Source organism: Trachypithecus francoisi, unplaced genomic scaffold, assembly GCF_009764315.1.
Source record: "Trachypithecus francoisi isolate TF-2019V2 unplaced genomic scaffold, Tfra_2.0 Lachesis_group5, whole genome shotgun sequence".
NCBI classification, from domain to species: Eukaryota; Metazoa; Chordata; class Mammalia; order Primates; family Cercopithecidae; genus Trachypithecus; species Trachypithecus francoisi.
In genome coordinates, this window is record NW_022681470.1 from 42,877,656 (window position 1) to 42,905,382 (window position 27,727).

Here is a 27,727-nt window from a genome sequence, read left to right on the forward strand (position 1 = left end):
GATATAGTGCTCTGACAGGGAGGATGTAAATTAGTACCTTAAAAGGCAACTTGTTGATATCTATTAAAATTTGATGCACATACACTGTGATGCAGTGTCCCGGAGATGGAAGTAATCATGCATATCCACAGAGAGGCTTGTATATTGATATTCACGGCGACACTGTGACGGCAAAAAAGTGAAAGCTGGCTAAAACCCAACATTGGGAGAATAGGTAGATACTTTATGGCATAATCATATTATGGAACACTGTGCATCAATTAAAAATAGTAAGATCAAGCTATGTGTACCAAAAATATCTCCGTACCTGTTGTAGGGTGAAAGAAAAGCAGAACAAAAGCCTGATACCTTTGATATATTAAAACTTTAGATATCTTTGGGAGTATATTTATAAACATTTTTGTTTATAAATGTTTATAAACAATTTTAATTTTTTAAATTGTTTATAAATGTAAAACACAAACAAAAATGTTTATAATTTTGTTAAAAACAAAAATATTCATAAATGTAAAAAATGTGGAAGAATACAAATCAAACTGATAAAGAGAAGAAGTCTCGAAAGCAGACTCACATTAGGGGCCATAGACCAAGGAGAATTTTTCTCATCATAATGCTTGTTTGTTTAAAATTTTTTGTTACTTGCATAATTAACAATCAATAAAAGTTTCAAAGTTACTTAAATTCGAGTAGCATATTATCAAGTATTTCTTTAAAAACTTAAAATGCGGCCAGGTGCAGTGGCTTATACCTGTAATCCCAGCACTTTGGGAGGCTGAGGCAGGTGTATCACCTGAGGTCAGGAGTTTTAGAGACCAGCCTGACAAACATGGTGAAACCCCGTCTCTACTAAAAATACAAAAATTAGCTGGGTGTGGTGGCAGGCACCTGTAATCCTAACTACTTGGGAGGGTAAGGCAGGAGAATTGCTTGAACCCAGGAGGCAGAGGGTACAGTGAGCCAAGCTAGCTCCATAGAACTCCAGCCTGGGCGACAAGAGTGAGACTTCGTCTCAAAGAAAAAAAAAAAACTTAAAATGCACTAAATAAAGGTACTTTATTCTCTTAACTTTTGAGAGCTATATACAAAGTGTCGTACTAAGAAATAATGAAATATACTACCATAGGAAGTGAAATGTTTGTCATTTAATTTTGTAGTCTTACTAGTGTCTTATGAATATGGCAATGCATTTAATTATTCATTATGTGGCTAAGTCGTTGCAACTTCTGAAAACCTAGCTATGGATATTCCTGAAAAAGACTGATGGACTTCAGAGGTATGAGTCTTAGGATATCATAGACTTTAACAACCAAATTTTAAAATAAATCTGCTGCCAATTACATAAACTGAGCATTTTATAGTGTTTAGCAAATGACTCTGTGTAGTAGAAAAAGACTTCCTTGACAACCATATACGAGCTTCTTTTGACATAAATATCTTTCTATATATATAATTATGTAAGCATTTGTATTTATTACAATACTTATTTTTAGAGAAGTTGGCATGATTATTGCCTCTAGTAAAAATAACCATTCATGATATTGTGAATACTCTTCTAGATATTACAATGATGTTATTTAAAAATAATATTATTTGGTCAAACTTCCTATACTGTAATGTTTAAAGCTCTTAATTATTCTTTTCCAGATAATGTTAGAAATTTTAGCTATGCAAACCAAAAAATAAAATTAAAAAAACTAAAAAAAGAATAAGAATGGATGAATGAATAAAACAAATAATGACACTACTGGATTTCTATTAATAGTGTTAAATAATTTAAGTTTGAAATGGAGAAACTTTTCATCTCAAAGAGATATTTATGATTATCTAACTTCCATTAGAAAAGTGTTTTAAAACTTTCATTCTTCTGAACAGAAGTACTAATCATATCATTTTAATTTTTAAATGAACTTTCACTTGTATTTTTAACTTGTACTAATGATTTTTGTTGTGATAAATAAGAAATATGGAAAACTGGCCGGGCGCGGTGGCTCAAGCCTGTAATCCCAGCACTTTGGGAGGCCGAGACGGGCGGATCACGAGGTCAGGAGATCGAGACCATCCTGGCTACCATGGTGAAACCCCGTCTCTACTAAAAATACAAAAAACTAGCCGGGCGACGTGGCGGGCGCCTGTAGTCCCAGCTACTCGGGAGGCTGAGGCAGGAGAATGGCGTGAACCCGGGAGGCGGAGCTTGCAGTGAGTCGAGATCCGGCCACTGCACTCCAGCCTGGGCGGCAGAGCGAGACTCCGTCTCAAAAAAAAAAAAAAAAAAAAAAAAAGAAATATGGAAAACTGAAAATGGAATAATAAAATGAAATTTTATTTTTTCTAGGCCTTTATTTTTGGGTGATCCTAATGTTGAACTTCTAGACAGAGGACAAGTCTTACATTTGAAGAATGCACGGAGAAGTGACAAAGGACGCTACCAATGTACTGTGTCTAATGCAGCTGGCAAACAAGCCAAGGATGTAAAACTAACTATCTATAGTAAGTGTGCTTTTCTTATGCTTTTTATTGTCAGCTCTCATTTTAAGTTGAAAAGCAGGGTTTACTCTACTGGTAACTTCTCTCTTGTTTAATACTGAATAATTTGGAATACTACGTACTTCAAGAGAAGAAGGAGCCTATCTTCATGTGTTTTAAAAGGCTAGAATATTGGATCAAATTTTAATGCCTTTTTAAATTAAATATGGATTTCTTCAAAGGATCTAGTGATTTTTATATAATATCACTTAAAGAGAGCAAGAATTTCCTAATTGGTTAGCATATACACAAACCAAATGTCTGCATCTTTGAAAGGAACAGAACAAACTTCAAAACGTATAGAAATTTATGAAATAGAACGAAGTTGATGATATGCAGACAATTCAATTATTCTATTTTAATTCCATCATGGCCTTTATCCTGACCATGTGATTATCTTTTAAATGCCTTATATGTTTGTGCTACTATTTTCTCCCAGCTATGCCCCTACCAAATATATGTCGCTCTTTTTTTCCCTAACATTATCAGCCTCTTCTGAGGAATGTGATTGCAAAATTCATTTTAATTTTTACCCATGGAGCCAGAGGTAGGCACATGAATATTGTTTCTAGCACAAAGATTTATATAATAGAAAGGAATAGAACTCAATAGACCTGTAGTGCTCACTGCACTGTCTTCTGTCTTTCCACGGTGTATGATGCTCAGGGAAAGTTCAGACACCTCTTAGAATGTCACCTTCTCATAGGATCTTCCCAATTAAAAGCAGTCACCTACTTACTCTCTTGTTTTCACAGTACACATCACTATCTGACATTTGATTGCTTAATTATAGGTTTATTTACTTATGATCTATTTCTTTCCCAGGACTTTAAACTTGATAAGAGCAGGCTTTTGTTTTGCATGTTCCCTACTTTAATATCTGATACATAGCAGGTCTCAAGAAATATTTGCTAAATGAATGAATGATCTAGTGTTATGCTGTCTAATATGGTAGCCACGAGCCACATGAGGCTATTGAGGGCTTGAAATGTGGCTAGTCCAAACTAAGATGCACTGTTATAAAATACACACCAGATATCAAAAGCTTAATATGAAAAATGTAATATATCTAATTAACAACTTTACATTGATTATATCCAAAATGATATTTTGGATATATTGGGCAAAGTAAAATGTATTATTAAAATTAATTTCCTCTGTTTCTTTCCATATTTTTTAATGTGGCTATTAAAAAATTTAAAATTACGTATGTGAGTTTGCATTGTATTTCTATTGGACAACACTGATTGAGTAATTAATAAGAGCTTGTGTTGAGGCCCAACCACTGCCACTGACTAGCTTTGTGACTGTGGATAAATTTCCTAAACCTTCTGGGCTTCAGTTTTCTCAGTCTTAAAATGGGGATAATAATAGCAACTATGCAGTAGTATTATTGTGAAGATCAAATGCTAGATACTTTACATGGATTACTGAGCTTATACTAAGAACCTGATAAATGTTATTCATTTATCATTACCTAATTAGTGATTGTATCTTCTTAAAACTTAATGTAGATATAGAATCTAGCTTGATTTCTATATAATTTAATTGCTTTCCAAATCTACCTTTTTAAATGTTACTGTCTTCATGCAAAGTTCAAATAGCTTTCTTGAATCAAAGAAATTATATTTAATGCAGGCTTTTAAATCATTTATATCTATAAATAAAAGCCTTTGGAAGAAATTAGTCATGAAAAGACATGTTCTCTAAAAAAGAATAACATTGCTGAAAGATTAACTATACAAGCATCCAAGTTAAACAGAAGTGCTATTGGTACCATTGGCTTCCCACCAGAACCAGGCATTTAAACAATAGGTGCAATATTTTTCCCAAGCTGTTGAGTAGTCCTCTCTGCCCTATTGTATTTTTGCCAGGATCTGTGATGAATACATTTTGGTGATTCAGTAAGGCTCTTATTTCCACGTGACTTGGGTTCTTTCATTTCAGATCCTCTTGTTCACTCTGTATGATGCCCCCAGGCACCCAGAAAAGTGGGCTCTATAATGATTAAACCTTCTGGAATTGTCTGAGATAAAAGGCATTATAATATAGCAAAATTTTGAGTATTATAATTCAGGAAATAGTGCCATTTCCTCCTTATCAATGCTCACCTGCATCTCTTAAGCTTAAATTTATTTCACTTGTGAAAATGCTTTTGTTCTTAAAATGAAAAAAAAAGTAAAACCGGTATCATGCTTTGGCTAACTGTGAAGAATATGTATGTAGATTTCAGATTGAGAGTGTGTTTTATGCTACAGTTGATTCATTCCTTTTCCTTACTTACACATTGATATGAGAATGAAGCAGGTGGGTTGATACACTTACAAGGTATAAATGAACATTGTGCCTGAATAAGGAGAGAAACTGAGACAAAATACAAGAAAAAAATAAAAGAGATGGCAGATAAAAAAGAAAAATAAGAATGTCAAAGAGGGAAAAAAGTAAATGAATTTTTTTTTTTTAATACTTTAAGTTCTGGGGTACATGTGCACAATGTGCAGGTTTGTTACATATGTATACATGTGCCATGTTGGTGTGCTGCACCCATTAACTTGTCATTTACATTAGGTATATCTCCTAATGCTATCCCTCCCCCCCGATCTCCTCCATACAATAGGACCTGGTGTGTGATGTTTGCCTTCCTGTGTCCAGGTGATCTCATTGTTCAATTTCCACCTATGAGTGAGAACATGCAGTATTTGGTTTTCTGTTTTTGTGATACTTTGCTGAGAGTGATGGTTTCCAGCTGCATCCATGTCCCTACAAAGGACACGAACTCATCCTTTTTTATGGCTGCATAGTATTCCATGGTGTATATGTGCCACATTTTCTTAATCCAGTCTGTCACAGATGGACATTTGGGTTGATTCCAAGTCTTTGCTATTGTGAATAGTGCCGCAATGAACATACGTGTGCATGTGTCTTTATAGCAGCATGATTTATAATCCTTTGGGTATATACCCAGTAGTGGGATGGCTGGGTCATATGGTACATCTAGTTCTAGATCCCTGAGGAATCACCATACTGTCTTCCATAATGGCTGAACCAGTTTACAATCCCACCAACAGTGTAAAAGTGTTCCTATTTCTCCACATCCTCTCCAGCACCTGTTGTTGCCTGACTTTTTAATGATTGCCATTCTAACTGGTGTGAGATGGTATCTCATTGTGGTTTTGATTTGCATTTCTCTGATGGCCAGTGATGATGAGCATTTTTTCATGTGTCCGTTGGCTGTATGAATGTCTTCTTTTGAGAAATGTCCGTTCATCTCCTCTGCCCACCTTTCGATGGGGTTGTTTGTTTTTTTCTTGTAAATTTGGTTGAGTTCTTTGTAGATTCTGGATATTAGTCCTTTGTCAGATGAGTAGATGGCAAAAATTTTCTCCCATTCTGTAGGTTGCCTGTTCACTCTGATGGTAGTTTCCCTTGCTGTGCAGAAGCTCTTTAGTTTAATTAGATCCCATGTGTCAATTTTGGCTTTTGCTGCCGTTGCTTTTGGTGTTTTAGACATGAAGTCCTTGCCCATGCCTATGTCCTAAATGGTACTACCTAGGTTTTCTTCTAGGGTTTTTATGGTATTAGGTCTAACATTAAAGTCTCTAATCCATCTTGAATTAATTTTCGTATAAGGAGTAAGGAAAGGATCCAGTTTCAGCTTTCTACTTATGGCTAGCCAATTTTCCCAGTGCCATTTATTAAATAGGGAATCCTTTCCCCATTTCTTGTTTCTCTCAGGTTTGTCAAAGATCAGATGGCTGTAGACGTGTGGTATTATTTCTGAGAACTCTGTTCTGTTCCATTGGTCTATATCTCTGTTGTGGTACCAGTACCATGCTGTTTTGGTTACCGTAGCCCTGTAGTATAGTTTGAAGTCAGGTAGCGTGATGCCTCCAGCTTTGTTCTTTTGACCCAGGATTGTCTTGGCAATGCGGGCTCTTTTTTGGTTCCATATGAACTTTAAAGCCGTTTTTTCCAATTCTGTGAAGAAAGTCATTGGTAGCTTGATGGGGATGGCATTGAATCTATAAATTACCTTGGGCAGTATGGCCATTTTCACGATATTGATTATTCCTATCCATGAGCATGGTATGTTCTTCCATTTGTTTGTGTGCTCTTTTATTTCACTGAGCAGTGGTTTCTAGTTCCCCTTGAAGAGGTCCTTTACATCCCTTGTAAGTTGGATTCCTAGGTATTTTATTCTCTTTGAAGCAATTGTGAATGGAAGTTCATTCATGATTTGGCTCTCTGTTTGTCTGTTACTGGTGTATAAGAATGCTTGTGATTTTTGCACATTAATTTTGTATCCTGAGACCTTGCTGAAGTTGCTTATCAGCTTAAGGAGATTTTGGGCTGAGACAATGGGTTTTCTAAATATACAATCATGTCATCTGCAAACAGGGACAATTTGACTTCTTCTTTTCCTAACTGAATACCCTTGATTTCTTTCTCTTGCCTGATTGCCCTAGCCAAAACTTCCAACACTATGTTGAATAGGAGTGGTGAGAGAGGGCATCCCTGTCTTGTGCCAGTTTTCAAAGAGAATTTTTCCAGTTTTTGCCCATTCAGTATGATATTGGCTGTGGGTTTGACATAAATAGCTTTTATTATTTTGAGGTACGTTCCATCAGTACTGAATTTATTGAGCGTTTTTAGCATGAAGGGCTGTTGAATTTTGTCAAAAGCCTTCTCTGCATCTATTGAGATAATCATGTGGTTCTTGTCTTTGGTTCTGTTTATATGTTGGATTACGTTTATTGATTTGCGAATGTTGAACCAGCCTTGCATCCCAGGGATGAAGCCCACTTGATCATGGTGGATAAGCTTTTTGATGTGCTGCTGAATCCGGTTTGCCCATATTTTATTGAGGATTTTTGCATCGATGTTCATCAGGGATATTGGTCTAAAATTCTCTTTTTTTGTTGTGTCTCTGCCAGGCTTTGGTATCAGGATGATGTTGGCCTCATAAAATGAGTTAGGGAGGATTCCCTCTTTTTCTATTGATTGGAATAATTTCAGAAGGAATGGTACCAGCTCCTCCTTGTACCTCTGGTAGAATTCAGCTGTGAATCCATCTGGTCCTGGACTTTTTTTGGTTGGTAGGCTGTTAATTATTGCCTCAATTTCAGAGCCTGCTATTGGTCTATTCAGGGATTCAACTTCTTCCTGGTTTAGTCTTGGAAGAGTGTAAGTGTCCAGGAAATTATCCATTTCTTCTAGATTCTCTAGTTTATTTGCATAGAGGTGTTTATAATATTCTCTGATGGTAGTTTGTATTTCTGTGGGGTCGGTGGTGATATTGACTTTATCATTTTTTGTTGCGTCTATTTGATTCTTCTCTCATTTCTTCTTTATTAGTCTTGCTAGCGGTCTGTCAATTTTGTTGATTTTTTCAAAAAACCAACTCCTGGATTCATTGATTTTTTGGAGGGTTTTTTGTGTCTCTATCTCCTTCAGTTCTGCTCTGATCTTAGTTATTTCTTGCCTTCTGCTAGCTTTTGAATGTGTTTGCTCTTGCTTCTCTAGTTCTTTTAATTGTGATGTTAGAGTGTCAATTTTAGATCTTTCCTGCTTTCTCTTGTGGGCATTTAGTGCTTTAAATTTCCCTCTACATACTGCTTTAAATGTGTCCCAGAAATTCTGGTATGTTGTATCTTTGTTCTCATTGGTTTCAAAGAACATCTTTATTTCTGCCTTCATTTCGTTATGTACCCACTAGTCATTCAAGAGCAGGTTGTTCAGTTTCCATGTAGTTGAGCAGTTTTGATTGCGTTTCTTAGTCCTGAGTTCTAGTTTGATTGCACTGTGGTCTGAGAGACAGTTTGTTATAATTTCTGTTCTTTTACATTTGCTGAGGAGTGCTTTACTTCCAATTATGTGGTCAATTTTGGAATAAGTGTGATGTGGTGCTCAGAAGAATGTACATTCTGTTGATTTGGGGTGGAGAGTTCTATAGATGTCTATTAAGTCTGCTTGGTGTAGAGATGAGTTCAATTCCTGGATATCCTTGTTAACTTTCTGTCTCGTTGATCTGTCTAATGTTGACAGTGGGGTGTTAAAGTCTCCCATTATTATTGTATGGGAGTCTAAGTCTCTTTGTAAGTCTCTAAGGACTTGCTTTATGAATCTGGGTGCTCCTGTATTGGGTGCATATATATTTAGGATAGGTAGGCCTTACTGTTGAATTGATCCCTTTGCCATTATGTAATGGCCTTCTTTGTCTCTTTTGATCTTTGATGGTTTAAAGTCTATTTTATCAGAGTCTAGGATTGCAACCCCTGCTTTTTTTGTTCTCCATTTGCTTGGTAGATCTTCCTCCATCCCTTTATTTTGAGCCTATGTATGTCTCTGCATGTGAGATGGGCCTCCTGAATACAGCAGACTGATGGGTCTTGACTCTTTATCCAGTTTGCCAGTCTGTGTCTTTTAATTGGAGCATTTAGTCCATTTACATTTAAGGTTAATATTGTTATGTGTGAACTTGATCCTGCCATTATGATATTAACTGGTTATTTTGCTTGTTAGTTGATGCAGTTTCTTCCTAGCCTTGATGGTCTTTACATTTTGGCATGATTTTGCAATGGCTGGTACCGGTTGTTCCTTTCCATGTTTAGGGCTTCCTTCAGGATCTCTTGTAAGGCAGGCCTGGTGGTGACAAAATCTCTCAGCATTTGCTTATCTGTAAAGGATTTTATTTCTCCTTTACTTATGAAACTTAGTTTGGCTGGATATGAAATTCTGGGTTTAAAATTCTTTTCTTTAAGAATGTTGAATATTGTCCCCCACTCTCTTCTGGCTTGGAAAGTTTCTGCCGAGAGATCCGCTGTTAGTCTGATGGGCTTCCCTTTGTGGGTAACCCGACCTTTCTCTCTGGCTGCCCTTAAGATTTTTTCCTTCATTTCAACTTTGGTGAATCTGGCAATTATGTGTCTTGGAGTTGCTCTTCTCAAGGAGTATCTTTGTGGTGTTCTCTGTATTTCCTGAATTTGAATGTTGGCCTGCCCTACTAGGTTGGGGAAGTTCTCCTGGATGATATCCTGAAGAGTGTTTTCCAACTTGGTTCCATTTTCCCCCTCACTTTCAGGCACCCCAATCAGACGTAGATTTGGTCTTTTTACATAATCCCATACTTCTTGCAGGCTTTGTTCATTTCTTTTTCTTCTTTTTTCTTTTGGTTTCTCTTCTCGCTTCATTTCATTCATTTGATCCTCAATCACTGATACTCTTTCTTCCAGTTGATCGAGTCGGTTACTGAAGCTTGTGCGTTTGTCACGTATTTCTCGTGTCATGGTTTTCATCTCTCTCATTTCGTTTATGACCTTCTCTGCATTAATTATTCTAGCTATCAATTCTTCCACTCTTTTTTCAAGATTTTTAGTTTCTTTGCGCTGGGTACGTAATTCCTCCTTTAGCTGTGAGAAGCTTGATGGACTGAAGCCTTCTTCTCTCATCTCGTCAAAGTCATTCTCTGACCAGCTTTGATCCATTGCTGGCGATGAGCTGCGCTCCTTTGCAGAGGGAGATGCGCTCTTATTTTTTGAGTTTCCAACTTTTCTGCCCTGCTTCTTCCCCATCTTTGTGGTTTTATCTGCCTCTGGTCTTTGATGATGGTGACGTACTAATGGGGTTTTGGTATCAGTGTTCTTCCTGTTTGATAGTTTTCCTTCTAATAGTCAGAACCCTCAGCTGTAGGTCTGCTGGAGATTCCTTGAGGTCCACTCCAGACCCTGTTTGCCTGGGTATCAGCAACAGAGGTTGCAGAAGATAGAATATTGCTGAACAGCGAGTGTACCTGTCTGATTCTTACTTTGGAAGCTTCCTCTCAGGGGTGTACTCCACCCTGTGAGGTGTGGGGTGTCAGACTGCCCCTAGTGGGGGATGTCTCCCAGCTAGGCTACTCAGGGGTCAGGGACCCACTTGAGCAGACAGTCTGTCCGTTCTCAGATCTCAACCTCAGTGTTGGGAGATCCACTGCTCTCTTCAAAGCTGTCAGAGTCATTTGCGTCTGCACAGGTTTCTGCTGCATTTTTTTTTGTTGTTGTTTAGCTGTGCCCTGTCCCCAGAGGTGGAGTCTACAGAGACAGGCAGGTTTCCTTGAACTGCTGTGAGCTCCACCCAGTTCGAGCTTCCCAGCGCCTTTGTTTACCTACTTAAGCCTCAGCAATTGCAGGCGCCCCTCCCCCAGCCTTGCTGCTGCCTTGCAGTTAGATCACAGACTGCTGTGCTAGCAATGAGGGAGGCTCCATGGCTGTGGGACCCTCCCAGCCAGGTGTGGGTATAATCTCCTGGTGTGCCCGTTTGCTTAAAGCGCAGTATTGGGGTGGGAGTTACCCGATTTTCCAGGTGTTGTGTGTCTCAGTTCCCCTGGCTAGGAAAAGGGATTCCCTTCCCCCTTGTGCTTCCCAGGTGAGGCAATGCCTCGCCCGGCTTCAGCTCTCACTGGTCAGGCTGCAGCAGCTGACCAGCACCGATTGTCCGGCACTCCCTAGTGAGATGACCCCAGTACCTCAGTTGAAAATGCAGAAATCACCGGTCTTCTGTGTCGCTCGCGCTGGGAGTTGGAGACTGGAGCTGTTCCTATTCGGCCATCTTGCTCCGCCCCTTAACTAAGAATTTTTAATACATTTGTTTTCTTTAGACACATTTCTTTTGCCTCTGAAATCATATCTGATTTAATTAAATCACCGTTGGTAAATGGCTTTCCTTGGCTGGCTAACAAATAAGCCTCTCAGAAATTTAGTTTGGTTGTAGCCTTATTTTGGCTTTTTTTTTTGTGAAGAAATTTGCTATGATAAAACATTTCATTTTATGTTTTCTAATTTTTCAAACTCTTGATTTTTAAAATTGGGAATATTGTGATGGCTGGTTAGTCTAGTGATTTTTAGAATAGGTATAGTGTTACAAAATAAACACAGTATTTTGCCCTTTAATTTGTTTTTTTTTTTTTTTTTTTTCCTTTTTTTTTTTTTTTATTATACTTTAAGTTCTAGGTACATGTGCATGACGTTTATATCATGTATAACTCCCCAATGCAATCCCTCCCTCCTCCCCCCTCCCCATGATAGGCCCCAGTGTGTGATGTTCCCCTTCCCGAGTCCAAGTGATCTCATTGTTCAGTTCCCACCTATGAGTGAGAACATGCGGTGTTTGGTTTTCTCTTCTTGTGATAGTTTGCTAAGATGATGGTTTCCAGCTGCATCCATGTCCCTACAAAGGACGCAAACTCATCCTTTTTGATGGCTGCATAGTATTCCATGGTGTATATGTGCCACATTTTCTTAATCCAGTCTGGCACAGATGGACATTTGGGTTGATTCCAAGTCTTTGCTATTGTGAATAGTGCCGCAATAAACAAACGTGTGCATGTGTCTTTGTAGTAGAGTAATTTATAATCCTTTGGGTATATACCCAGTAGTGGGATGGCTGGGTCATATGGTACATCTAGTTCTAGATCCTTGAGGAATCGCCATACTGTTTTCCATAATGGTTGAACTAGTTTACAATCCCACCAACAGTGTAAAAGTGTTCCTATTTCTCCACATCCTCTCCAACACCTGTTGTTTCCTGACTTCTTAATGATTGCCATTCTAACTGGTGTGAGATGGTATCTCATTGTGGTTTTGATTTGCATTTCTCTGATGGCCAGTGATGATGAGCATTTTTTCATGTGTCTGTTGGCTGTATGGATGTCTTCTTTTGAGAAATGTCTGTTCATATCCTTTCCCCACTTTTTGATGGGGTTGTTTGCTTTTTTCTTGTATATTTGTTTGAGTTCTTGGTAGATTCTGGATATTAGCCCTTTGTCAGATGAGTAGGTTGCAAAAATTTTTTCCCATTCTGTAGGTTGCCTGTTCACTCTGATGGTAGTTTCTTTGGCTGTGCAAAAGCTCTTTAGTTTAATTAGATCCCATGTGTCAATTTTTGCTTTTGCTGCCGTTGCTTTTGGTGTTTTAGACATGAAGTCCTTGCCCATGCCTATGTCCTGAATGGTACTACCTAGATTTTCTTCTAGGGTTTTTATGGTATTAGGTCTAACATTTAAGTCTCTAATCCATCTTGAATTAATTTTCGTATAAGGGGTAAGGAAAGGATCCAGTTTCAGCTTTCTACTTATGGCTAGCCAATTTTCCCAGCACCATTTATTAAATAGGGAATCCTTTCCCCATTTCTTGTTTGTCTCAGGTTTGTCAAAGATCAGATGGCTGTAGATGTGTGGTATTATTTCTGAGAACTCTGTTCTGTTCCATTGGTCTATATCTCTGTTGTGGTACCAGTACCATGCCGTTTTGGTTACTGTAGCCTTGTAGTATAGTTTGAAGTCAGGTAGCGTGACGCCTCCAGCTTTGTCCTTTTGACTTAGGATTGTCTTGGCAATGCGGGCTCTTTTTTGGTTCCATATGAACTTTAAAGCCGTTTTTTCCAATTCTGTGAAGAAAGTCATTGGTAGCTTGATGGGGATGGCATTGAATCTATAAATCACCTTGGGCAGTATGGCCATTTTCACGATATTGATTCTTCCTATCCATGAGCATGGTATGTTCTTCCATTTGTTTGTGTCCTCTTTGATTTCACTGAGCAGTGGTTTGTAGTTCTCCTTGAAGAGGTCCTTTACATCCCTTGTAAGCTGGATTCCTAGGTATTTGATTCTCTTTGAAGCAATTGTGAATGGAAGTTGATTCCTGATTTGGCTCTCTGCTTGTCTGTTACTGGTGTATAAGAATGCTTGTGATTTTTGCACATTAATTTTGTATCCTGAGACTTTGCTGAAGTTCCTTATCAGCTTAAGCAGATTTTGGGCTGAGACAATGGGGTTTTCTAAATATACAATCATGTCATCTGCAAACAGGGACAATTTGACTTCTTCTTTTCCTAACTGGATACCCTTGATTTCTTTCTCTTGCCTGATTGCCCTAGCCAGAACTTCCAACACTATGTTGAATAGGAGTGGTGAGAGAGGGCATCCCTGTCTTGTGCCAGTTTTCAAAGGGAATTTTTCCAGTTTTTGCCCATTCAGTATGATATTAGCTGTGGGTTTGTCATAAATAGCTCTTATTATTTTGAGGTACGTTCCATCAATACCAAATTTATTGAGCGTTTTTAGCATAAAGGGCTGTTGAATTTTGTCAAAAGCCTTTTCTGCATCTATTGAGATAATCATGTGGTTCTTGTCTTTGGTTCTGTTTATATGCTGGATTACGTTTATTGATTTGCGAATGTTGAACCAGCCTTGCATCCCAGGGATGAAGCCCACTTGATTATGGTGGATAAGCTTTTTGATGTGCTGCTGAATCCGGTTTGCCAGTATTTTATTGAGGATTTTTGCATCGATGTTCATCAGGGATATTGGTCTAAAATTCTCTCTTTTTGTTGTGTCTCTGCCAGGCTTTGGTATCAGGATGATGTTGGCCTCATAAAAAGAGTTAGGGAGGATTCCCTCTTTTTCTATTGATTGAAATAGTTTCAGAAGGAATGGTACCAGCTCCTCCTTGTACCTCTGGTAGAATTCAGCTGTGAATCCATCTGGTCCTGGACTTTTTTTGGTGGGTAGGCTATTAATTGTTGCCTCAATTTCAGAGCCTGCTATTGGTCTATTCAGGGATTCAACTTCTTCCTGGTTTAGTCTTGGGAGAGTGTAAGTGTCCAGGAAATTATCCATTTCTTCTAGATTTTCTAGTTGATTTGCGTAGAGGTGTTTATAGTATTCTCTGATGGTAGTTTGTATTTCTGTGGGGTCGGTGGTGATATCCCCTTTATCATTTTTTATTGCGTCTATTTGATTCCTCTCTCTTTTCTTCTTTATTAGTCTAGCTAGCGGTCTGTCAATTTTGTTGATCTTTTCAAAAAACCAACTCCTGGATTCATTGATTTTTTGGAGGGTTTTTTGTGTCTCTATCTCCTTCAGTTCTGCTCTGATCTGAGATCAGATCAGTGTTGGGAGATCCACGGCTCTCCCCAAAGCTGTCAGACAGAGTCGTTCGCGTCTGCACCGCCCCCGCTCTTTCCCCTAATGGGCTGCAGCTGTGCGCTGTCCGCAGAGGTAGAGTCTACAGAGACAGGCAGGCTTCCTTGAGCTGCTGTGAGCTCCACCCAGTTCGAGCTTCCCAGCGGCTTTGTTTACCTACTTAAGCCTCAGCAATGGCGGGCACCCCTCCCCCAGCCTCGCTGCTGCCTTGGGGATAGATCGCCGCAGACGGCTGTGTTAGCAGTGAGGGAGGCTCCGTGGCGTGGGACCCTCCCGGCCAGGTGTGGGATATATTCTCCTGGTGTGCCTGTTTCCTTAAAGCGCAGTATTGGGGTGGGAGTTACCCGATTTTCCAGGTGTTGTGTGTCTCAGTTCCCCTGGCTAGGAAAAAGGGATTCCTTTCCCCCTTGCGCTTCCAGGTGAGGCAATGCCTCGCCCTGCTTCAGCTCACGCTGGTCAGGCTGCAGCAGCTGACCAGCACCGATTGTCCGGCACTCCCTAGCGAGATGACCCCAGTACCTCAGTTGAAAACGCAGAAATCACCGGTCTTCTGTGTCGCTCGCGCTGGGAGTTGGAGACTGGAGCTGCTCCTATTCGGCCATCTTGCTCCGCCCCTCTTGCCCTTTAATTTGATAAAATACTCCGCACTGTGCTGTATCTTAAAAATGAGATATTTTACTATCCTTTTCTTGTTCTGACATGAGGAGTATTCACTGGTGATAAAATTAAATAAAATATCACAGTATGGTGATATGCATAGCACTAAAAATGCTATCAAGTTGTAACTATGCCACCAAAATTTACAGTAAGCTGAACAGCAGTAGAAGCAATAAGAACACCATATTTGGTTTTTGCTTTAACTCTTTACTCTGCTACTGTTGAGTAAAAGCCTTAGACAATATGTAAATGAATGAATGTGACTATATCCCAGTAAAACTCTACGGACACTGAAGTTTGAGTTTCATATAATTTTCAGATGACACAAAATGTTATTATTTTGATTTTGTTTTAACAATTAAAAAATGTAAAAGCCATTCTTAGCTTAGCATATCCTGGCCTGTGGGCCAGAGTTGATTGACCCCTTCTATTTATAGTAAGCCTCCTGAGAGAAAAATGATTCTATCATCAAATTCACCTCAAAGTATAATAGATCTTGCCTTACATTATGTGAGAGAAAAAAAAGTGTACATAAATGTTTGTCAGTATGAACTAGTTCTAAGACTGATTACCAGAAAATATTAAGGTACTCTACTCAGCATCCAGATCTTGTTTTCTAATATCCTTGCTTTCTAATATCCATTAAAAGGGACCAGGCTCCTTGGAGAAATGGTTAAGTCTGGAGCTAGGGCAAGGAATACACAAGATGATCCTGGAGCATGTAGTAAGGCTGGAAAGTAAGGAAGTAAGTGCAAATAATAAAACAAAATAAAATAGTGAGGGCATATTGAAGGGACTTAAGAGCCAACTAAAAGACCTCCCAATAGCCCAAACTGGATAAATAATGTAGTATTGGATGTAAATCAAGGCATATAAGTTTCTATGAGTCCATATTGATAAAAATAAGTGATTGACTCAATAAATAAAATGAGAAGAAGAGACATCTTCATAGAGAAGAATTATAATTAAATTATGTAGATAGTCCCCTCTCATAGAAGTAGAACATAACTCCTCACTCCATTTGTATGGGCTGGAATAAGGACTCCCTTCAAAGGAAAGGGGAGGAAAAAGAGTAACTTTACAGTAGAGAAATATGGCAAACACTACCTTAGCCAGGTTACCAAAGGTACATGCTATCAACATAACTTAGCACAGTTCTCAGTGATAAGTCATGTTGATAGCATGTACGTTTGGTAGCATATGATGAAAATGGGCACTTTACCTGTATGGTCTCCCTCTCAAAACCCATAATCCCAGCTTAACCATGAGGAAAACACTCTATCAAGTATTCTATTCTAAAACTTTATTAAGATTATATTGATACTCAAATTCATACACATGCCATTTGATTTCTTTTAAATTATTGCAATGATAGCATGATCCTAGAATGACCATATTCAGAATTTGTAGCAGAGACTGAGTGACTTGAGTTGTTTTTCCAGCAGTACAGCCCTTATGTAGTGTGAGAGGCCAGACATGTGGTTGCTGAATTGTAGGAGATACACATGTAGACAATTGGATGAGTAAAGTTGAGTTAATGGAGTTTTGGCAGTCCCCACCACCCCCCAGAAAAGAAAAAAATACCAAGAAGCAAATATTGAAGACTCCGCAGCTATTATGAATAGCTGGTTCTGAAAGCACTTAGACCTTTAGTATTTCTTGGGGAGAGGGCATACAATTGTACCACATGTGACATTTTTGCTCCCTTGGTCTGATTTGAAACTTGCTGTGTCTACTTTGAGTGGGGTTTTATTTTGTTTTGCTTTGTTGGTTAAACATAACTATCTTAGTTATTCTAATATGATCTCTTGAACCTAAATGACTCCCTGAAATGGAATCTGTGACTTTCTGTTTTTACTGAAATCTGAAACCCAAACGGGAAATGATAAAGATGGTTTTGACAATACAGGACACTCATTATCAGGAGATAAACCACAGACTTCCTAATTGTCTTTAATTTACTTAAAATGCATTGTTTAAACATCTATAGCATTTAAGATTTTTATGAAGATGCTGAAACTTAGACGACTTGTTTTTGTTCTGAAATCCTTTGTAGTTCCACCTAGTATTAAAGGAGGAAATGTCACCTCAGACATATCAGTATTGATCAACAGCATTATTAAACTGGAATGTGAAACACGGGGACTTCCAATGCCTGCCATTACTTGGTATAAGGACGGGCAGCCAATCATGTCCAGCTCACAAGCACTTTATATTGATAAAGGACAATATCTTCATATTCCTCGAGCACAGGTCTCTGATTCAGCAACATATACGTGTCATGTAGTGAATGTTGCTGGAACTGCTGAAAAATCATTCCATGTGGATGTCTATGGTAAGGAACAACATATGCTTTAATTATATACCTTTCTACCTGTGCTTTCTAATATGCAAATATCCAATTTATTCACTAATAATCCTCAGTGGGTTTGTCTTTTTCAATATGCATGGATAGGTATTGGAAGAATTTGTTCCATGATTTGAAAATATATTTTTAAAACCTAAGATTAGCAAAAGGGTGTCCATTCATTCAACTAACCCTTGCCATGGCACTTGGAGCATCTAGACAATTTGGTTATTACTGAAAAGGCAAAGTAGTTGTTGGGACTAAGATCATTCTCTACTATTTGTCTTTTATAAGCCAGACAGTCCAGAGTTTCCAGAATAATTAGGACAGTTACAGATTAGCTGAACCAAGAAATTCTTTCCTCAATAACTTAGAGGGAGACAGGCATATAGGTAGATTTTAATGGTCAAACTTTATGAGAAAAAACAAAAACTCTTCTTTATTTCATTAGAATGTATTTTGTGACCACACAAATAATTGCCTGAAATGTTGCTATGTTTCTCCCTAGTTCCTCCAATGATTGAAGGTGACTTGGCCATGCCTTTGAATAAGCAAGTAGTTATTGCTCATTCTCTGACACTGGAATGCAAAGCTGCTGGAAACCCTTCTCCCATTCTCACCTGGTTGAAAGATGGTGTACCTGTGAAAGCTAATGACAATATCCACATAGAAGCTGGTGGGAAGAAACTCGAAATCATGAGTGCCCAAGAAATTGATCGGGGACAGTACATATGCGTGGCTACCAGTGTGGCAGGAGAAAAGGAAATCAAATATGAAGTTGATGTCTTGGGTAAATAAGGATGCCACTGCCTGGGTTCTCAGATTCATAGCAAAACCTGATTAGTTTGTTAAATACTTTTTTTGTTCGTGCAATAGTAAAACAGTTAAAAGAAGATATAGTCCTCTGTGCAACTGTGGATTGCACATTACCAAGGGGTGGATTTGTCACCAGAGTCTCAGGATCTAGAATCTTACATAAATCTTCCACTAGTTTTGATAGGTATACTTGATATTTGCAAGTGCATAGATACATTTTTACATCTATGACAATGTCTAATTGCAGTGAGCAACAATGTGGTCTTTTGCCATAAGCAGTGTGTCAGGTAAAAGGAAATCTAGTCTCTGGGCCGTGGAAAATCATCTTACAACCTTGAAACCCAGTATCTTTATCTATAAATTCAAGGCTTTTGAATAGATGCCCAATTTTGGGGGCTTCTTTCTCTTGTGCTTATTAAAATAAGCAATATAAAATATGAATCCACTTTATATTCACCTGGCATCAGTGGTACCATAGTACTAGATGGAGGAATAGTTATGATATGTAAAAAGTATGTTTATTGATCCTGACAAGTGTTTATTGTAAAATGTTTTTAAAATGCATTTCAAGTCCCCTTCATGTATCAAACTACTATCATACTTATCAACCTTCTGAATTGCTATGTATTATTGCTTCATGTGATGGTGTGTTTTTTGTTGTATACATTTCTTTGTGTGTTACATTCCTGTTGTTTTCTAGTGCCACCAGCTATAGAAGGAGGAGATGAAACATCTTACTTCATTGTGATGGTTAATAACTTACTGGAGCTAGATTGTCATGTGACAGGCTCTCCCCCACCAACTATCATGTAAGGGTTTTGGTATGTCTTCTAAATACCGCTTTTTGTTTTGAGTGTTTTAGAGGTATCCTGAAAGCTGTTCTGTACCATTAAAAAGGATAGTATGAAATTGTATTCTTTATATTCCTCTTTTAAGACATGCTCTATATACAAGGCAACATCTACTTGATAGTCAAAAGGCACCTAAATTTGCTCAGTTAGAGGAATTACATTGTATGGACTTAGAAATTACATATTTTGAGGAATTCCATTGCATGGTCTAGAAATTACGTATTTAGTTTGCAGAGACAGTCTATTAAGCAGTATTGTCAGACTTTCCTGAGGTATTGAAATGCTTGACAGACTACTAAATAAAAAGAAGTATACCAGACATATTAGGTAAATAGAGAAAGTTAACATGAGTATGTGTTTACCAATTCTTTTTTTCTTATTCTTTTTTTTTTTTTTGTGGCCGGATCTCAGCTCACTGCAAGCTCCGCCTCCCGGGTTCACGCCATTCTCCTGCCTCAGCCTCCCGAGTAGCTGGGACTACAGGCGCCCGCCACCTCGCCCGGCTAGTTTTTTGTATTTTTTAGTAGAGACAGGGTTTCACAGTGTTAGCCAGGATGATCTCGATCTCCTGACCTGGTGATCCGCCCGTCTCGGCCTCCTAAAGTGCTGGGATTACAGGCTTGAGCCACCGCACCCGGCCTTTTCTTATTCTTTAATTTTCAAAGCATGTATTAAATACTTAGCTTTTGTTTCCAAGTCACAATGGGATATGCAGAAGAAGAGTTAGTCAGTGAAGGAAATGAAATATGTTCACACATGATTATAAAACTAACTGGAATGTACAAAAATGTAAAAATATAATGCTATATGATTTCAAAGTTTTGTTTATAGTTGTTTTAAGATTGTGTATGTTTTGCTGGTTATTAAACATTGAAGAAGATAATATTTAGGAGCACTTGTCTCTTTTCTAATTAATTTGTTTTTCTAATTTAAAATTTTTTTGTACATAGTGGGTGTATATATTTATGGGTTACATGAGATATTTTGGTTCAGGTATGCATACGTAATAATCATGTCATGGTAAATGGGATATCCGTCACCTCAAGCATTTATGTGTTGTATTGCAAACAATACAATACTTCTCCCTTTTCGGTAGCCTAAAATTAGTAGAAGAATAAAGAACTCAACACATAATTATTGGGTTCCAACAATATGCCAGCCTCTATGTTAGGCCAGGTTTCCTTTTTGCTTCTCTTTTTCATTCACAATTTATTTTACAGAGTAAGCAACTAGGAAATTAGACAAATATACAATAGAAACTTTATATATCTTCTAGGATATGATTGACTTAAAATATTTATCCAGACTTCCTTTTGCCTTTTTCTATAGGTGGCTGAAGGATGGTCAGTTAATTGATGAAAGGGATGGATTCAAGATTTTATTAAATGGACGCAAACTGGTTATTACTCAGGCTCAAGTGTCAGACACAGGCCTTTATCGGTGCATGGCAACAAATACTGCTGGAGACCACAAGAAGGAATTTGAAGTGACTGTTCATGGTATGCTGAATAAGAGACAGGAGCTTTGCATTTTAAATTAATTTATGCATTGTTTTATTATCTAACTCAGAATTATAGCTCAATAATGTGAATAAATCCCGAGTTGTGGAAAGTAGTGTAAAGGATATGAATTTCAGTTGTATAATGACAGATTTTTTTAGTTACTTTATTGACCCAGAGACTCAACCAAGATGTATCGTGTAAACACATGTAGACAGTAGCCAAAATAATTCTGGGAAATAAATGAATAAATAAATGTAGACAGAATTTAAATGTTAGGAAGTGTATTCTACATAGAATGCCAAGGTCTGAGGAATTAGACCAAATAAGATAGAAGAGGCATGGAACAACTTCCAAGTAAAGAGGTTATGTAAGCATTTAAGGTTTTAGCCAAAGCAAGAGGGATGGTGAATACAGTAGTTTTCAGAAATGGTGGCTGAAGATGTAATTGAAGGATCTGAGGGACATAAGTACATTCACAAAACTGGCACATTAGGAGTATAACCATTACTCTAATGACAGAAGCAACCCTCTACCAGGGTATTGTGTGTCTCACTTGCTGGCAGAACTTGGGAAGGGAGTACTGGAACAAGAAACTGGACAGCCACTTGGAAACCACAAGGAGTGTCTATGAATGTCAACTTTATTCTCCCTCTGTCTCTGCAGACTGCTGTTTTCTTGATTTTTAGTCCCATATCCCATGATGGAATATAGATAACCCTGTTTTTCAGTCTCAGTTCCAATTCCTGAGGGAGGAAATCTGGCAGGTCCAATTTAAATAAAGTTACCATTCCACATTCAATCATCCTTGCAGGGGGCAGAGTCATGCAGTATAAATATGGCTAGAAATCCACCTTGATTTAATGAAGTTGTTCTAGAGAAAGGGAGGGTCATTATAGATTAGTAAAACCCATCAAAAGACATAAGCCAAATATACATATGGATTACGGTAGCCATAACTACATTTTACTTATTCTTTGGAGATTTAAAAATCCATAGTTAAGAAGTAACTAATCTCTAAACTTACTAAAATATTAGAAATCAAATGCATGGGATGAAAGTATTTCATTGTTTGTTAAAATAGGGATTTGCTTTTTTTTTTTTTTTCCTGAATTTTAAGGTTTCAAGTTCTTGCATACAGATTTTTAAGTTCGACCCCACTGATTATGGTTTCATTCCCTCTCCCACTTCCTTAAATATAGTTCCTCCAACAATCAAGTCCTCAGGCCTTTCTGAGAGAGTTGTAGTAAAATACAAGCCTGTCACCTTGCAGTGCATAGCCAATGGGATTCCAAATCCTTCCATTACATGGTTAAAAGATGACCAACCTGTGAACACTGCCCAAGGAAACCTTAAAGTAAGTGTAAGTATTACTCAGACTAAACTGGGAAAGCTACATAGATCTTCCTGGAAATATCAAATTATTCTTTCTTAACTGTAGATTTTCCTGTTGGACAGATTTTGCAGAAAATTTATTAAAAATAATATCCACTTTTCTTAGAGTTTTTAAGAATTTAACTTAATATTTTGATTTGAAGAATGGAATTAAAGACTAACTTTAACAATGATACTGATTTTAAGATAGTGGTCCTTATTTATACTATTTTGATTTATGCCTAATTTAGCTGTTAAAAAACCGGTGTTTCACAGATGAACGATGTTCATCAATAATAAGCCAAAAATGTTCACCACTAAGTTAAATTAAGATAAAGTCATACTTATGTAAATGTAGGTAAAATAAGTTGTGAAAAATATTTTTAGGAATTAGTTTATAAGCTTCAAGAGGTCAAAGACTCAATTTTTTAAAAAGTGAGTAAGTTCACATTTTTATCCTTCATAGTGAGTATAGTCCCTGGCATATAACTGTATCTCAGTACATTTATCTCAGTTGTTAAATTAGTAGATTGATGATAGATAGATGATAGATTTCAAATCTGGATAATCTAAAGGATGCATTTGAAATCAGAATTAATAGATTTTGCTAATAGGGTCAAGTTAATTGACTAATGTGGGCTTGAATTTTACTCGTGAGTTTTCCCTAATGAGATATATGTTATGTTCCTTTTTTAGTAGAAGTGAATATCTGTTAATTTTTAATTCCTATTCCTATTCCAAATCCAATGGAAATAATCTCACATCTTTGTGCAAGTGAAAGATTCAGTTTTTAGCCTTCAGCCATAGTGAAGGTAACAATTGTTTACCTGGGAGACAGATATTTATTGTATTATCATACAAAAGTAGGATTGCAAACCGTAATGAATGATTTTAAGAGAAAACCTAGAGGTGTAAGAACATATAATGAGAAAAGCAAAGCCTTCTAGAATGAGGAAAATTTTTTTTTTTTTTTTTTTTTTTTTGAGACGGAGTCTCGCTCTGTCGCCCGGGCTGGAGTGCAGTGGCCGGATCTCAGCTCACTGCAAGCTCCGCCTCCCGGGTTTACGCCATTCTCCTGCCTCAGCCTCCCGAGTAACTGGGACTACAGGCGCCCGCTACCTCACCCGGCTAGTTTTTTGTATTTTTTAGTAGAGACGGGGGTTTCACCGTGTTAGCCAGGATGGTCTCGATCTCCTGACCTCGTGATCCGCCCGTCTCGGCCTCCCAAAGTGCTGGGATTACAGGCTTGAGCCACCGCGCCCGGCGAATGAGGAAAATTTATGGGAAAAGCCCTGAGTAGAGTTCAGAAGACTTTATAGAAGTTAAATGGGTGAATTAATGAAAGAGAACTGAGTAGAGTGGTTCAAGAATATGTGCATGGGCAAACAAAGCAAAGGTGAGCATGGCACCTCTTGAGGACCAGAAAGCCAGCCAGTGGACTGAGGAAGAGACCAAGGGAGAGGTGGTATTAAAGACTGGAGACTAGGTAGGAAGCACTTAAGTACAGTTAATGATTTTATTTTTACTTTAAGGCAATGAGAGACCTTTGAAGAGTTTTAAGAGAGGAGTGACATGATCAGGTTTGCATTTTAATATAGTTATCCAGACCCATTCCAAAGAATAAATTGGAGGAGCCAATGATAGATATGTAGAAACCAATTAGAACCTAGTTACATTTGTCTAGGAGAGAGAAAAGATAGAAATTGAGACTCATATGCTGGTCATGCAGATGATGATACTTGGATAGATTGGTGAGGTATTTATTAGTTAAATCACTGGGGGTTGATGAAAGACTCTGTGAAAAGTGAAGGAGAGGGATGTGTCAAGGAAGACTCCTAGAGTTCCAGCGTATACAACTGTATGGCTAGTGTTGCCATACAGTGAGTTTAAGAGACTGGAGGGGGACAAGTGTTGCCATACAGTGAGTTTAAGAGACTGGAGGGGGACAAGTTTGAGGTGAGAAAACTGATTTGAGTTGTAGATTTTAGGGGGTTAAGGTGACTGTGAGATCAACTAGTGGAGATGTCAGTAGATCATTAAATATATGGTCTTGGAGCTTGAAGGAGAGTTCTGGCTGGACATATTGGCATATCAACGATATTTGAAACCATGGGCATGGATGAGTTAATCCAAGGAGAGAGTAAAGGGTAAGAAGAAAAAGGAGAGAGGACTGACCTAATTCAGCCTTAAAAAATTATGGCATTTAAAGACCATGTAATGTAATAGTCCCAACATGAATATAAATATATGAATGTTTGCTTAACATGTTTATAACAGTATAAATGGAGAATAGGTTAAGTGGGAGTTTACATGGGAGAGTTTGGAGAGATCATTTGGGGTCAGAATGTGGTGAGCCTGGAGGGCTGTGCTGAGTTCAAATTTCATTCTGGGAAAGATGGAGACCCATGAATGAACTTTGATGGGAAACTGGTTAAAGGATCAAATTTGAATTTTAAACAAATTATTCTGGCAGCAATATGCAAGATAGATTAACAGTTGGGGAGGTTGGAGACACTGGAACATCAGTTAAGAAGCTATTATAATCCCACAGTGGCTGTGGAAATGGAAAACGGGATCTGAGAAACATATAGTGGCATAATTAATAGAATTCAAAGTAGGCTCCAAAACCTAGATGACTGGAAAAATAGTGGGTGCCATTAAACAAGACTGGGAACATGCAATCAGAAGTAGACTTCAGAAATACAAGGAAAAATATATGAGCTTAATTTTGTGCAAGTGAATTTGATGTTAAATTTGATGTACTAACTTGTTCAGCAGATTGCTGGAAGGACACATGTAGAGCTCAGGAGAGAAAGTGAGGCTATCCTGTAAATTTAGGATGCATTAGAGTTTTTCACTGATGCCATGAGTTTAGATAAAAACTATCAGATAGCTATGATCCTTGGGTGTGGAACAGAAAGAGGAAGCAGATTCTGAAAAGTAATCTCCTAAGAAAGTCAGAGAATTAGAACTAAGGGAATGCTTATTTTTAACACCCAGAAAGTAGAGAGTTTCAAGGAGTTGGTAGTCAACCACTCCAAATGTTATAGATGGTGGAAGAGAGTATGAGCTTACTACGTAGGCTGGTGGATATTGTGACTGGAAGTTACTAGTAACCTCTGAATAGTATATTTCAAAGAATAACCTCTGAATCACCAGTTTCAAAATGGCAGAGACCAGTTGCAGTGGGTTTAAGAGGGAAATTGGGAAAAATAGGAAGAAATTTATCTGCATTTCCATTATCCATATTTTATAATTTTATTGTTTTTCTGGCTCTCATGACCATTTAATAAAAAGTCATTGTTTTAAAACTATTTATGAATTGTTATATAAATGTGGCCAGTTTTTTTTTTTTTTTCAAATAGCTTAACTTTTCATCACATACTTCATAGTTCAGTGCTAAAGTCTTTTATTCACTATGACTATACCAGTAAGCTGGCCTTAGGTTATTTTATTTTGTGTTTTCCAATGAATAAGAAAAGGCTTTTCAATCAAACTAATCTATTGTCTTGTGCATGATGATATGAACTTGCTCTAGTCTATCAAGAGTTTATTAAGATATTGACATGAAAATATTGTTAGGTATTATAAATTTAAATGAAATTTTCTGTCTCAGTGAATGTTTTCAAATCCAAGTATAAAGTACAAAAATCCTGTGTGCTTTCTGCTCCCAATTAGATACAGTCTTCTGGTCGAGTTCTACAAATTGCCAAAACCCTGTTGGAAGATGCTGGCAGATACACATGTGTGGCTACCAATGCAGCTGGAGAAACACAACAGCACATTCAACTTCATGTTCATGGTAATGTAATTTCTACATCTTAACAAAAGAATATTTGTATCACTTTTTAAAAACATAGTGGGCTCATTTTTATTGAATTACAGTATGAAAGAAACAGGTATTTATTTTATTAGCCTGTATTTTAAAAAAACCTAGTTTTTTTTTTTTACATTATTGTAATTATCATTGCACATGTTAGGATCTTCAGTTTTCAGGTTGTCAAATAGGACATACTGGAGCTCATAATTAAATACACCATCCTGTATTTTAAGTTATCTGTATTCTGTTAACTTATAGCTTTCTACAGATAACTTTTGTTGAAAAGACAGAAGTTGGCAGCATTGTTTCTTAATCTTATCTGTGATTTTCTTGCCTGCCTATAAGAAGGATTTCGTGAGTAGAAGCCATCTTTGGCTCAGGATCTTCTCCAATGCGCTGTAATAAAAAGTCTGGGTGGCCATGGAGTACCTCAATAAAATCATAGCTTCACAGTAAACTTGAAAGACTACATAACCTTGAATATACCGCTTCAGATCTCTAGAGGCTCATCAGAAAAGGCCAATAATTAGAGGCTTGAACTTTCCTAATTTAGCCAGAATATTTGCAGAAAACTGTTCAAGATTTTAATGTACACGTTATTTTCTCTAATTCACATGATTTATTGTTCAGCCTTTTATTAATTTATTCATTCATATATTCACTTCACATTTACCAAGCAATTAAACATAGAATAATGTCCTAGCACCTAGCTTAATTCCAGGTATATAGTAGGCAGTCAAAAATATTTAACAAATAAAAGAGTAAATCGTAAGTGAGTGAAAAAGTTTTCATTGGATATTGAATTCATCTAATTTGCTTCTTTGCATATTTTCTTCCATTTGAATCAACCAGTTAAAAATATTCAAATCATCAGTTTCCTAAATGTTTCCAATAAATCAATTTATTCTTTTCCCAGTCCCTGAAATATGAACGCCTAACTTAGGGATGTCTGCATACATACCGTAGCATACATAAACCGTGTGGGTCTTTATTCTTTCACTGAATTGTTAGTTGGGAGACCAATATCTGAATGTAACCATTTTACAATTGGCTGACCTTGCTAGTGGGGTTAGGGGACAGGCTGACCCTGCTCTACTGTAAGTTGCCTTGCATTTGCTTCGTTCCCCATAAGGCCGTTATCTCTTCCTAGGGCTCTTTTACAGCTGTCTCCAGCATCTACTCAGACTTACACTTCCATCTAAGAATATGCTTGTGGGGGGGTTCTCTCTTCTTTCTTATTTCCCTACCCTGAGGCTCCTTCTCTTCTCCTTCTACAAGCTGTTTACCTTCCCTCTCCCATCAAGTTCAGTTCCTGTCTGGTCTCTGTTACTGGCTAAGAGAAAACAGTTAAGTGGGATACAATGGCATGATGCAATCATCTTACGCACTTAGGAGTCAGGCCAACTTTGGTTTAAATGCTATGCTAAACATGATGTATGTTACCTTGAGTAAACTACTTAATTTCTATGAGTATCTGACTTCCGTAGTGATTTTGGGGTTTAGAGATGATAGGTGTGAAACATCTCCCACCTCATAGACACTAAATAAATGGTAGCAGCTAGCTTTGCTGACTTCTACTTCTTGAGGTGTTTTAAAAAAGAAGGATGTTTTGTTCTCTAAACTGTTTTAAAATACTTCAATGAATGCTCTATAACAGCAGCCCCCAACCTTTTTGGCACCAGGAACCAGTTTCTTGGAAGACAATTTTTCCACAGACTAGGGAGAGGGATGGTTTCAGGATTATCCAAATGCATTACACTTATTGGGCACTTTATTTCTATTATTATTACATTGTAATATATAATGATATAATTAGACAACTCACCATAATGTAGAATCAGTGAGAGCCCTGAGCTTGTTTTCCTGCAACTAGACGGTCCC

At 37.7% G+C, this 27,727-nt stretch overlaps 1 protein-coding gene across 1 annotated transcript in view; it reads left to right on the forward strand.

Moving 5' to 3' along the window:
- Window positions 1-27,727, forward strand: part of HMCN1 (hemicentin 1) — a 461,890-nt gene that overhangs the window by 262,035 nt on the left and 172,128 nt on the right. Inside the window, 7 exon segments of the mRNA XM_033196479.1 lie at window positions 2,333-2,487; window positions 17,196-17,474; window positions 17,995-18,276; window positions 19,003-19,111; window positions 20,483-20,652; window positions 21,855-22,009; window positions 25,705-25,828. Of these exon segments, the coding sequence (XP_033052370.1) occupies window positions 2,333-2,487; window positions 17,196-17,474; window positions 17,995-18,276; window positions 19,003-19,111; window positions 20,483-20,652; window positions 21,855-22,009; window positions 25,705-25,828 (1,274 nt within the window).